Consider the following 14,455-nt stretch of genomic DNA (forward strand, 5'->3'; position numbering starts at 1 on the left):
GATGTCATCATCGTGTCACGGAAGGTAATCCACTGACTCCCGGTCAGTTCTCGGGAGCCCCCGTGTTTCACGTCGGGACTGGACCAAGAGAGAGGTGGAGTCTTTGGGCTTTGAGCTCTAACTCACCCCATGCCAATCCCCCTCTCCACACTTTCTGCCTCCTTTCTCGCACCATACTCGGACGGGATACACAGCCGCGCAATGGAGTCGGAAGGCAGCCAAAGTAACCTGTCCTCCTCGGACTCTCCGCACGACCCCTGGTAAAAAAAACAAAAACAAACAAACCTTCCTATTACTTATCTACATATAAGAGCGTCAGGGCGAAATCAATTAAAAAGTAACTCAACAAAGAGGGAAACGTGTTTTGGCGGAGTCCAGCGCACCTCTCATCCGCTCGGATGAGATTCACTGAGACTCACTGCCGTTATTTCAATCTCTGACAATCTTCATGCGGCTCTTCGGTCTTTTCAGATTTATACGCCAACGCGAAGCACTTGTTGATCACTTGTTTGTGTTGTTTTCACAGCAAAATGTTCATCGGTGGTCTGAGCTGGCAGACTACGCAAGGTGAGTAGCCTACTAACACTTTACTAAGTCTCTGCACATGTCAGCCAAAGACGGGGATCTGATTCAAATAAAACACTGAATAACTGTCTAAATATGTCAACCAACTAAAAAGTCTACAGTAAAATCAGTTACAACCTGCAAATTCAATGCAGAATTTAATAACATCTAAAGAAAATCTCTGCTTAAAATCGAGTTGAAATGTAAGAAATTACTGTGAAGTAAATTAAAGATGGTACACACTGTAAAAAAATAAAATAAAAAATTACACGATCAATAAGTCATGACAACATGTTTTTACATTACTTCAACTCATCAAAATAAGTTAAGCCATTTTAAACTATTTTTTAAGTTATACGAGATTCAACTAATTTTTGGAAGTAATGTAAAGTTTAATGTAATTTAAGTTGAAATGACTTACACAGCCAATTTGATTGTACTTAAAAAATTAAGGCAGCTTTTTTCTTTTTCTTTTTTTTCTTTTTCTTTTTTTTTACAGTGATACATAATAATATGCATATTGTTTGTACAGCTCCAGTTATGTTATTCACCTTATGCATGCAACTAATAAACAAGTAGTCAGTCCTGGATGGCAAAATACATCCATTGGGTTGCTCTGTAATTTGGCTTGATCCTTTGTGCAAAGGCTATACAACAGGTTTAGCTGAATGAATGGAGAAAGTTTCACCAACTGCTGTCATGCTGTAAGCTGTCCTCAGAATGTAGGACACATTGTTGTTTTGAATTACGCTGAGGTATTGTTCATGCCACAAAAATCTTAATAGCCTTCCTGTCATCTGATTCTGCCAGTTATTATGAACATTTAATAGATTAACATTTTCATTAAGCTTGGCAGACACCTACTTAACAGCAAAGTCGGTAACTGAGGTGGCTGAGGAGCATATTTTGGCCTAATATCTTGTTAGCCTAAAGTTTGGACGTGAAAATCATATTTGATGTTTTTAAAACAACTATCAAGATGTAGACATCAATAATAGATCATTAAAGAGTGGATAATGTAATCCAGATCTAAACTTAACATTAAAAGTCTTGTATATTTCACTACATGATGATGACCTCACCTTGTATTTCACATCAGGCTTCTTAGATCATCTCTATTGATGATGTCATTCGTTCACTGTTGATGTCATCCATGAATAATCTTGGTTTTCCCGCACTGATTAAGCTTCTCAGCCCTAATGTGATAAATAAGTCTTCTTCTCCTGCTTTCTCAGAGGGTTTGAAGGACTACTTCTGCAAGTTTGGTGAAGTGAAAGAGAGTATGGTGATGAGAGATCCAGTTACAAAGCGCTCAAGGTAAGGGAACAACCAACCTGACCCAGAAGCGACAGCAAACATACAAAGGCTTTTATTATTGACTGCATTGTCCTTTTTACTCAGAATGGGTGGAGGACGGTGTTGTAATTTTGATCTCTCTTTTGCCTAGGGGTTTCGGATTTGTCACATTTGTTGACCAAGCTGGCGTGGACAAAGTTCTGGCCCAGACCAGACATGAGCTGGACTCCAAAACTGTGAGTTTTAACATCATTTAACTATGTTCTGCTAACCATTTCCTGTGCGTCATTGCCATCCTTTGGCTTATTCTGTCAATTAGCCAAGGGGTGCGTTAACTAAATACTTTAGATACACATTTTATTTAAATATTAGTTAGTGCAGTGTCTGTGACTGACTGTAATGCCATGATATAGCGATTCGCTATCGTCGCAGATGCTGTGTATGCATGTGAGGTTTCATGCCTTTTCACTTTGGGTTTTGGTCAAACAATTCGGGCGAGAGTGAGAAAAAGTTCCCATCTCAGCCTTTCCTCAATGAGGTTGTCAGGGAAGCATTCCTATTCTGTGTCAATCACTATGGTAACTAGGGGACCCGAACAGGGTATGCTGGGAAGCCATTGTGGTGCCTTGTCTCAAGAGTCTCACCAAACACATTAGACTCATGCGGAATTCAGATTTTCCCTTGTGGAAAGTCCTTGAGTCTTGTGTGATGTTTTTCTAACAGGTGTATTACTGTTAGAAAGGATATCTTTTTTAAAGTAAGGCCTAGTTTGTAAATGACAACAATCTAAATAATAAAATAAACATGATTTTGCGTTTGTATTTGCAAAGTGCATGAGTGTTAAAAAATGGGAAACTTTGATGAGAGGTCTTGTGTGTTGTGGTGCATCTATTTGTGAGAGTCTTTGTCACTGTGCAGAGCAGGCGGGTCCTGGGACAATGGTGCCCGTTGGTTGCCATGGCGACAGTGGAGTCACCCCCCCAGGGGGTCAGTGGGGAGGGAGGGTGAGGCTTGAAGGAGAAGAAAAAAAAAACTTTCACATCTCTCTCTTTCTCTCCCTCTACTGAAAGTTTGAACTAGTTCCTCATTTGAGTAAAAAACAGCCTTGCACTATGGCAACAGGTAGTACACGGCAAACCACAACGAAACTGTGTGTTTCTGTACTTCAAAAATACTCTTCAGGTAATTTGTTTGGAATTACCCTAAAATTGAGGTGTCATGTGGAATATAATTGACGCCACAGAATAAAAATGTAAAAAGGTGATTGCGATCTTTTTATTTCACAATTCAGGACTTTTTTTTTCTCACATTTGCAAGTTTACATCTCACAATTCTGGAAAAAAATGTTCTCTGAATTTTAAGTTGACGTTTCACGATTCTGAATTTTTTTCTCTGAATTCTAAGTTTACATCTTGCAATTCTGACTTTTTTCCTCAGAATTCAGAATTTACATCTCGTGATTCTGACTTCTTTTCTCAGAATTCTGAGTTTGTATTCCGCGATTCTGACTTTTTCCCTCAGAATTCGGAGTTTACATCTCATGATTCAGACTCTTTTTTTCTCATTATTCTGAATTTACATTTTGGAATTCATATACTTTTTTTCTCAGAATTCTGAGTTTACATCTCTCAATTCAGACTTTTTTCCCTCAGAATTCTGAGTTTACTTCTCGCAATTCTGACTTTTTCTCTCAGAATTCTGAGTTTACATCTCACAATTGTGACTTTTTTCTCTAACGTCTCATGGTAAACTTAGAATTGTGAGACATAAGCTTGCAATTTTGAGACAAAAAAATTGTGAATGAAGAGATATACAGTAAACAGAATTGCGATATCTTTTTATATTTTTATTCCGTGGCGGAAATAAGCTTCCATACTATTCGAACCGTTTTCCGAGGCTGACAGAGACTGGAAAAGCCCGACGGACTCTTAAATAAAACCAACATAATAACTAAAGAGAACATTTAGAAAGTGTCTCTCAGCTCCAGTCTTCCACAGCGTGGCCGCTTGTGCTGTTTTCTAAGTGCCTCCCCCCTGAGAGAGAGGCAGGCAGAGCCAGGGGAACATGGAGGCCTTTGTCCTGCTTTACCTCTATGACTGTGCCCCTGTGAAGGTGCCTTATGGCTGCTCGCCTGGGCCGACTTTAAACTGGAGATTAGCTTAACGAGCTCAGCGATGGGCCGGTGGAGGAGGGGAGGCCAGGAAAGAAAGAGAGAAATGTGTGCGGCACAACTCATAAAAATCACGATTTGAAGTCAGCGGTCTTGGGACGCACTGTTGAACTTTCTTGTAGATGATGCAGTCATTTGCTTGTGTGTTTGTCTGCATGTGATTGATACACATTCTGCTAACAGGATGCCAGCGACTGACCCTGAAGGATTGACCTGATTAGTTAAGTCTATTGACTTAAAATAGTTTTGACAGGGATGGCAATTTTGGCCGATTAAGGACACATTGTGGTCAAATGCTGTTAGAATATATCCTTTTTATTGTATTTCAGAAATCATGTATGCATGTTTGGAGTATTTTTTTTATGTTAAAGAAAGCTGTGTATGTATATGTTTATATTTCCTCAAAATGGAAAAGTTGTGAATCAAAGGGGAATGTTATTCCCTGAGCCACAGAGAAGTATTGACAGCATCTTAAAACACCCTCAAAGTAAACACACAAATCAAAATCTCCGTACAAAGTGTGCATCTGTAGTGCACACTTCAATACTGAAGTGTACTAGCTCTAGTCATACTCGGAAAGGCGTTCTCACTGTAATATCGACCTCTGGGTCAATGGCAAATAAAGAGTGTCCAAGATAAAGAAAAGGAAAAATCTTACATAACACTAAACACTGAAAACTTTTTTTATGCGTTTTTACCGTTCATTTACACGACAACGGCTTTTTGGGAGCTGTTTTTGAACACGATACTGTTATCGTCTCTGTGTAAACGTGAATTTGTGAAAACAGTGACGTTATGCGCTTGCATATTCAGTTTAAAGGCACTTAGTGTTTCTTTACAAACTAACATCGCCAACTACTGGCTTGGCAGCAGAATACAGCATTTTAAGTCGTTTTCGTGGATCCGTGTGAACGGGAATCGTTTTGACAACATTGTTGTCTGTATGCAAAAAACACAAAGCAAGCTGCATTGTTGTCGTGTTAACCTACCGTAACACACGTCATGTTCTTAGAAATGTGCTTTTTTTTATTCTCGTTTGTTTCAGGTGGTTTTGAAAAACTTTTAATCTGTTTAACAAAATGTTAAATCTAAAAATAAAAATGTCCTTTGGTGTAACCATCCAGTTAAACGTATATAAACATTTTCTTTGCGTCCTAAACTAACCTTGCTTTGTCATAAAATGATCTGATATTTTAAGAGACTTTTTGACACAGTCATGAGCGTCTACAAGGGTTTTGATATCATTTGATATCAAATGATATCATTACCTGTTTTAATTTTTTTTTAAATTAATTTTAGTTGCATATATACGTTTATATACATTTTTATAAGCAGTGAAGCAGATTTGTTAAAATATTATTTAAATAATAAAAAAAGATTATTTCAAAACTGCATTCTTTATTTTTTATTATTATTATTGATTATCAGGACAGGTGTACCACCCTGATATTTTTAACAATTTGATTTAATGGCCCCAAAAATTTTAATTTTAATTCAGAATTACAAAAAACATGCTTTTCAAAAATTGCATGCATTCATTCATTGTAAGTATAAACTGCATTTTAATGTATTTTTGAACAAGAATTAATAAACCAAAAAAAAAAAAACATTTAATTTCATGTCATTTAATTTTTTATAAAATCAAAGGATATAAGCAAATATTAAAGACGGAAAAAGTGAAAAGTAGAAGAGTTGAAAAACTCATACTATTAGTGAATGTCTGTAGTGGTTAAATGTACTTTAAAAGCACTATGTAAAGACATACTCAGAATTGAAGATGTGTATTTATTGTATGTATAATGTATTTTAAAAATTAATAATAATAATCTAATTTCATTGACCCATTTCCTGGATAAAATGCAAAAGATATTAACAAATATTAAAGACTGAAAAAGTGTCAAAGACCACTAATAATCTGATTTTAATAAATGTCTATCATGGTTAAACATACAAGCCCCTACTGATTCCATTACTTTTCAATGTCTCTTCACCCTCCACATAGTCAAAATCAACTCCAATGACAATAATCTGCTTTATGTGACCATACTTTTTATCCTCAGCCTTCCTCTCATGTGCGTCGGTGGCTGTATGTTGATTTTGTTTGTTTGTGTGTGTGTCTGTTTGTTTGTTTTTGATTGTGCACAGGAGTGGTGCGGCCTCAGCAATGTTGTGGACCGGAGGTGACTATCAGAGTAGTCTAGAAACTAGACATAAACCGTAGCTTCTGCATCAGATCTCTGTTCAGATTAGCTTAGCCTCTTCATTTTACTCTCTAGATTCACAAAGAAACTCTGTTACTCGTAGTCTGGTGTATGAAAATAAACGAGCAACTCTGGTAAACTGCTGTAGTTTACCTCAGAGATGCTAGCTCTTTAGCGTAGCTCTATTCGAACCCTCTCTCGGACAGACTAATCATTATTGCTGCTAGCGCTGTACTGCCTTCACTGTCTTCTAGAATTTAACCTCAGTACAGCATGATGTAGACTAGCATTTGGTAAATAGATGGACTAGACTATAGACTAATATAGAGTATCTTGAGTATCTGTAATCTAGTTTGCTGATTGTTTCAACGGGTGCTGATCGACAAATTGTCTGCACATGGTTCATAAAAAAAAAAACTAATGGTATATCAAATGTTGTTGCTACATTTACACAGATCTATAGTACTAGCTTTTTAGCTACTTCAACATTGTTTTAATGTATTTAATTACAAATATACAGTAGTTTTCAAGGAGCTGGATACAGTGTTTTACAGCTCATTTTCCATATTTGGACACAATTAAACAGTATTCAACAGAAAGAAAGAAAAGAAATAGAAAGAAGGACATGCAAAAACAAACAAACACAAACAAACAAAATACTTTTTGTTTGGCTGTCAAAAGAGTGTGTGGGTCAAGGATGCTTTTCTGCTTGAGTTTCTGTGCCTTCTTTTGTTTTCTGACCACTCTTCTTCCAAAGAAACATGGTTTTGGTGTTTCCCTGAGTGTTTTTCATGTCGTCCAGTGATGTTTACAGGAAAGCTGACCCTTCTCTTGTCCGGCGCACTCAGTCACAGGAGGCCATGACAGCCTCTTCTGTCTAGTCATACTTGCCTCTCATAGAAACCTGTACACTTTTCACCCTGTTTTTCTGTAATTTGTGTCGTTACTGCACTCTTGTTACCGTTCACACTGACAGCGACAAAGCAAGCCCCAGTTTGCCATGAGCGGCGGTGAGCGCTAGCGTTGAGAAAAGTCACATTGCGGTGACTGACAGTTGGAGTGAAGACAGTGGAGCATGTTATCTTTTAATATAAGAAACTTTTATTGAGCGAGGAAACATTAAGAGACAGTAAAGACATTTATAACATCACAAAAGACTTTCTATTTAAATAGATCAAGGTTTTCACAAAAATACTGAAGTAAAAGCCTTGATGAGCATAAAAGATTTCTTTTAAAAACACTTACGAACCCCAAACTTTTGAATGGTACTGTATATCATTTTCTAAATTATGATTTGTATGAATATGCAACAGTTATGTAAGGGTTAACGCCCGACGAGGTGTCCATTATCAGGTATTAATGGACGACGGCGAGGCGTGAACCGTCCGACACGCGCCGAAGTCCATTAATACCTGACAATGGACACCTCGAAGGGCATTAACCCGCTTATACCATGGTCACTTACGAAAGAAAGAAATATTTAATCAATTAATAATACTTTAATGTGTTTTAGAGTAAAAATCGTGAGGGTTTTTATTTATTAAGTCGAGCGCACTATTTAATATCTCCCGTATACAGGCGTTGCCAAGCAACGTGGCCACAGCGACCCGACCGCAGCAGTTGATCAGTGAGTTTGAGCCAGCGCAATCATTTAGAACTGTCATCAGGCAAATTGACGGGACGCCTTTCCTAGGTGTACATTATCACTTTTTAATGGACACCCTGCAGCCAATCAGAATCGAGTATTCACCCAGACCATGGTATAATATGATGTATTATGCACTGCTCCCATTTATATGCCAAGCTATTTCCTTCCGGAATGACACATATTTTTACAGACAATACATCTCATCTGTGATTGGATGTCCAAAAGTTACGGCCAATTGCGCAGCCCAACAGTAATATTAGAAATGCCTACAAGCGACCAACAGTACAGCGATCTGCCAACATCCAGCAACAAAATCACTGTCAGTGTGAACAGAGCTTTACTCTTCTCTTAATAGTTTCTCATGGTCACTATTGTTCTACATTTCTTTTTCATATTCCTCATCACTCTTGTCCTTCGCTCTGCATGTATTGTACCATCATTCTCAGACAGTACAGTTAATGCAGGGTGCAGCCAGAGCCTTTAAAACACACAGGCAGATGTCCCTGCAAGAGACACCAACTGAAACCAGAGCTCAGAGGATGTGAGCTTCTCACTGATGTTCTCATTTACAGTCCCGGGTGTGTTGGTGTCAGTGTTCCTCTTTCTCCAGAATTTCTAAACTAGACCTTCTCCTCTCAAACTCTCCTCTAGATTGACCCGAAAGTTGCCTTCCCGCGGCGAGCCCAGCCTAAGGTATGTGCCTGACTGGTCAACATGGTCAAGACGAGACGCTTGTGCTATATAATATCCAGATTTTTGTCATTTTTGAAGATCTTCATCTCTTCACCCTCTCTCTCTTTTTCAGTTGGTGACTCGGACAAAGAAAATCTTTGTTGGAGGCCTGTCGGTGAATACTACTATTGAAGATGTAAAGCAGTACTTTGACCAGTTCGGAAAGGTAAGTCGCCTTTGTGTGAAACAAGTGAAGGCTTTATGGGATATCGTGGTGATAAAATAAAGAGATAAGCCTTGAGAGGCAGTATGGTATAGTGCTTTTTCTATGGGTAAGTGATGTACTTAGGCTTGGCAAAAGGAATATGATAAAATACAATACCATATGATAATCAGAATAAACAATTCTTTCGATAAGTGATAAAGGTCCAATGTTAAGGAATTTATAGTTGCCAAGTAACGCACATTCAGCAATATTAATTTGGGGTCATTAAGATTTTTTTCATCTTTTGAAAGAAGTCTTTTATGCTCATCTAGGCTGCATTTATTTGATCAAAAATACAGTAAAACCAGTAATATTTTGAAATATTTTTACAATTTAAAATAACTGTTTTCTGTTTTAATAGATGTTAAAATGTAATTTATTCATGTGATCAAAGCTAAATTTCCAGCATCATTTCTCCAGTCTTCAGTGTCACATGATCCTTCAGAAATCATTCTGATTTGCTGATTTGATGCTCAAGAAACATGTCTTTTAATTACCGATGTTAAAAATGGTGCTTAATATTTTTTTGTGAAAACCGTGATACATTTTTTTCAGGATTCTTTTATGTAAGCAAACTTCAAAACGTATTATAAAAGTATTAATTGCTTTAAAAAAATAATTGTAATAATAATCTTACTGACCCCAAACATTTGAATATTATTGTAAAACGTATTTGTTTCTAGTCAATTTAAAACAGTATCAAATAAAGTCAAAAAAAGTATTTCAAATAAAATAACAGAAAATAATCATTCTGAGGTTTTTCAAAGGTGTACTGAGTGCAATTTGAGCCGGTTTGGTGGGGAAGCGTGAAAGAGGGAACAAGAAAGGCACAGAGAGACAGAAAGAGTTGGGGTAGAGTTTGAGAGTTTGAAGGGGTGAGTTTTGTTTGCTGGGGAAGGTGGGGGAGATTACTTGAATCTGAATTAATTTGATGGAACAGCTGCTACTGCCCTCAGCCCCCCTCCTACCCGGTTACCACGGTGACCCTGCCCATCCATTGTCCCCAAGTAATTTAGCGGGCAAAAGGTTTTGTGTTTGGGGTGTGTGTGTGTAGGAGAGAAAATGAGGTAGAGACTGTGTGTTTAGGGGGAGGACAAATGTTCATAACTGAAGTAACACAACAATACACCCCAAAAACTGATGCGCTATAGATCTTCAATTGTTTCTTTGCATCACACTTCAATCACACATTGTCAGTGATTTGGGTGCAAGACTTTGATAGAAAATAATTCATCATTCTTGAGCCATACTTGAGTGTGGAATGCAGACAGAGAGAGAAAAAAGAGAGAGAGATGATAGTGGCAGCCACCCGGGGAAGTTGCAGATTAGTTTGCCTCACTGGTCACTTTGTGTTCTGGCCTGGTTTGAACAAGGGATGGAGAGAGGGAGCGATGGAGAGAGAAAAACACCATGAGAAGAAGCACAGAGAACAAGAAGGGAATCAATTTGGAACTCAATTACAAAAGATACTAGAAAATAGAAAGGTTTTCAAGATATTAAATACAAAAGTGTGAAAAGTGAGAGCAACACTAAGATTTCTGACCCTTAATGCCCTGATATACTCACAGCGAAATTCTTTTTTGTTCTTTGCTCAGGGGGTAAAAAAAATGAAATTCCTTTGCAGCGGATATACTGATAACGAACATTACGACGCCGTTCATGCTCCTGAGAGCGGCGTTTAGATGAATATGTAAATATGTGTTGCACGCTTTTCTCTCAATAACAAAATAAACAAAAATGACAGCGTTGAGAAAGCATCTGATTATAGCGATGTGGATAAAATTACAGTTGTGAGAAAACAGCAGTTGAAAAAGCATCTGATCATAGCAATGTGGATAAAATGACGGTGTTGAGAAAACAGCAGTCGAGAAAGCATCTGATCATAGCGATGTGGATAAAATGACGGTGTTGAGAAAACAGCAGTTGAAAAAGCATCTGATCATAGCGATGTGGATAAAATGACGGTGTTGAGAAAACAGCAGTCGAGAAAGCATCTGATCATAGCGATGTGGATAAAATGACAGCGATGAAAAAACAGCTGTTGAGAAAGCATCTGATCAAGTCAAGTCAAGTCATCTTCATTTATATAGCGCTTTTAACAATCTAGATTGTTCCAAAGCAGCTTTACATTGATAATAGGAAATTAAAGTAACAGAGATTGTTTAGGCTTTATAGCAGCTCTAGAATAAAGTTATTGTCCTGCTAAAGTTAGTTTTGATTGATTCACTTCCGTCGCAATGATCATTAGCTATCAACAGAAAACTAGTAAGTTCTCTCTGCGCAAACTTTAAAAACGCGAACCTGTGAGAACACCGACGGCGTGCACATGCGTATTACGAGTTCAGTCCATAGGTATGTGCGTTTGAATATATGTGTGCAGTCGTGTAGTGCGCAGGTGTGTAGTCCTTCGCTACAAACCAACCCTCAACAAACTACTTGTCTGGCCTTAAAATTTATAATACAGAATTTTTATCGCTTCCGCGTAGCCACGCGAACCGGAATTATCCCGACAACGGGAGGTAAAGGGAGGGGAGGGAGGCCTTCAGAGGGGAGAGCCTAGTTGACACTTCAGGACTGCGCAGTCATTGCGTCCAGGCACAGATCCTTCATCAGATCTGGATACGGCCTGGATCCGGCGGACTGCGGTAAACCTCGGGATAAATAGAGAGACTAATATTAGCGTAGACGCCATTTTTCTTATGATGTATCGAGCACCCCAGGATTTATGGGGAGTGTTCCCGGTTCCGGCTGACCTAAACTATGCAGCCTAAAATTGAATTATAATAGTCTATAATGTGTTATGTGTATGCTAGACCAAAGAGATGTGTTTTTAGTCTAGCTTTGAACTGACAGAGTGTGTCTGCTTCCCGGACAATATTAGGAAGATTGTTCCAAAGTTTTGGTGCTAAATAGGAGAAGGATCCACTGCTAGCCATCGATTTTGATATTCTAGGTATTATCAACTGGCTGGAATTTTGAGATCGCAATAGACGTGAAGGACTATAATGTGTTAAGAGCTCGCTTAAGTACTGCGGAGCTAAACCATTTAGTACTTTGTAAGTGATCAGCAATATTTTAAAATGTATACGATGTTTAATAGGGAGCCAATGCAGTGTTGACAGAACTGGGCTAATATTGTCATACTTCCTGGTTCTGGTAAGAACTCGAGCTGCTGCGTTTTGGACCAGCTGTAATTTGTTTATTAAGCGTGGAGGGCAATCACCCATAAGAGCATTACAATAATCTTGCCTTGATGTCATGAACGCATGAACTAATTGTTCCTCATTTGTCAATGAGAGCATATGACGTAATTTAGATATATTTTTAAGATACTAGACACGTGACTTTCAAATGAAAGATTGGTATCAAAGAGCACACCCAGGTTCCTAACTGACGACGAGGACTTGACAGAGCAGCCATCAAGTGTTAGACAGTATTCTAGATTATTACGTGAGGAAGTTTTTTGTCCAGTAATTAGAATCTCTGTTTTTTTCAGAATTAAGTAGTAGGAAATTACTAGTCATCCAATTTTTTATCAGCGATACATATCCGTTAATTTTGTGAATTGGTAAGTTTCGACAGGGCGTGAAGAAATATAGAGCTGAGTATCATCAGCATAACAGTGAAAACTAATTCCATGCTTCCTAATGATATCTCCCAAGGGTAGCATGTACAGAGTGAACAGCAATGGACCTAGTACTTAGCCTTGTGGTACGCCATACTGAACTTGTGATCGATGAGACATCTCTTCATTTACTGCTACAAACTGATAATGGTCGGATAAGTATGATTTAAACCATGTTAATGCAATTCCACTAATGCCAACATAATTTTTGAGTCTATTTAAAAGAATGTTGTGGTCAATAGTGTCAAATGCAGCACTAAGATCGAGTAACACTAATAGAGAGATACAACCACGATCAGATGATAAGAGCAAATCATTTGTGACTCTAATGAGAGCAGTCTCAGTACAATGGCACAGTCTAAATCCTGACTGAAAATCCTCGCAGTTATCATTTCTTTCTAAAAAGGAACATAGTTGTTAGGACGACATAGTAGGGAGGACTTTTGCTTGAGAATATATTCATTGCTATCATAATATCAGTAACTGTTGTTTTTGCTGTTATGTCCAAGACTGCCATATTGTCAACCGCAACATAAAATAATGCCAAATGATAGAAAATTAAATGTTCATAAAATGTATGAAATTAAATGAACACTTATTTGAAATAAAATGTACAAAATGCACTAAATATTTTAAATAGTGATGCAACAAAATTTCGGCAATGAAGCAGAAAAAAAAAAAAAAATCATTTTGGCCAGAATAGTTTTAGAGAACCGAAATCATTGACCGAAACAGGTCACATTTTGACTGTGTCAGTATCTACTTTGTACAAACAACACGGATAAGCTACAATAGTCAAACAAGTTGGTTAAAAAATTATGCTAGAGTAGGTCAAATTTGTTTGGCTGAATTTTCAAGAGGCGGCTCATTGCTGAAGAAATTTTCTACTACTGATTTATCACCTAAGAACATGACACATTGATCAACATGCCGAATTCAATTACTCAATTACCCAAATTACATTAATTTACATTAAACTTTAAACCCAAATTACATTAAACCCAAAATACATTAAACTTTATTTTTGATTCCAGTTTTCGGTTAAATGAAAACTTTAATTTCCGTTTTGGTAAACAAACAAAAAAAAAATCTTTATAGTGCATCACTAATTTTAAAATGAATTGATTTTATTCATTGATAAAACAAAGTGTTGTTATAAGATTGTGGCTAAGTGGACACAGTTATCAGCTGACAATCTCAAAATGACCAAATATCAGCCAATTAATAACTAGTAATATTAAACCATACTGCAATACTAGGCAAGTGGATTTCTTTTTCCAGGCACACACAATAAAAGATGAGTAAAAGGAAATGGAGAGAGCGCAGAGAGTGTTATTGGTCTTTTAGTTTGTTTTCACCAAGAGACTGTGAGCATTTGTGCACATTAAGTGTTGATTGGTCAGGCTGTCTACTTGTTTTTCAGATTTGGATTGAATATGAAACTGTTTTTCTGCCTCTCTCTCGCTCACACATTATGCCCTCTAAGTTTGGCCTTTCACCTCTAACCTTTAGGCTTAAGCTGTTTGGAGATCTGTCAGTATTCTCACAGTGACGCACTTTTGCACACACACACATACAGACAGTAAAACACAAGACAAATACACTTTCGTGCTTTAAAGGAGTACACTTATTTGATATGTGGACCAAAATACTAAAGCACATGTAAAGTACCTGATTAATATTATAACTGTAGTGTGTTATTTAATATTACATTTAAAGCTATTACATTTTAAATGCACTAAACTGCAACTTCATCATTACAAATGTGCAATTACAAATATATTTAAATACACGACATGCACGTTTCAATAGAAATTACTTTAAGTATATTTTAAATACTTTTCAGTACAATTGGCAGTACACATTCATTCACACTTATCTGTAATGAGTACTCTGTGCCAAAGTGTACCTCTTTTTTACAAGGGTGACCCTTAAAAAAACCTTAAAATCAAAATTTGAGTTTGTGGCCTTTAATGGATGTCAGTTAGCATTAAAGCTATTGACTGTATAAGCT

At 37.3% G+C, this 14,455-nt stretch overlaps 1 protein-coding gene across 2 annotated transcripts in view; it reads left to right on the top strand.

Moving 5' to 3' along the window:
* Window positions 1-14,455, top strand: part of msi1b (musashi RNA binding protein 1b) — a 20,733-nt gene continuing 6,278 nt past the window's right edge. For both annotated transcript variants that reach the window (XM_079896718.1, XM_079896717.1), the window contains exons 1-6: window positions 1-260; window positions 527-567; window positions 1,800-1,881; window positions 2,012-2,096; window positions 8,531-8,572; window positions 8,685-8,777. In XM_079896718.1, the coding sequence (XP_079752844.1) occupies window positions 130-260; window positions 527-567; window positions 1,800-1,881; window positions 2,012-2,096; window positions 8,531-8,572; window positions 8,685-8,777 (474 nt within the window). In that variant the 5' untranslated portion in view covers window positions 1-129. The remainder of the gene's footprint in view (window positions 261-526; window positions 568-1,799; window positions 1,882-2,011; window positions 2,097-8,530; window positions 8,573-8,684; window positions 8,778-14,455) is intronic.

This window comes from Squalius cephalus, assembly GCF_949319135.1.
Source record: "Squalius cephalus genome assembly, chromosome: 16".
Lineage (NCBI taxonomy): Eukaryota > Metazoa > Chordata > Actinopteri > Cypriniformes > Leuciscidae > Squalius > Squalius cephalus.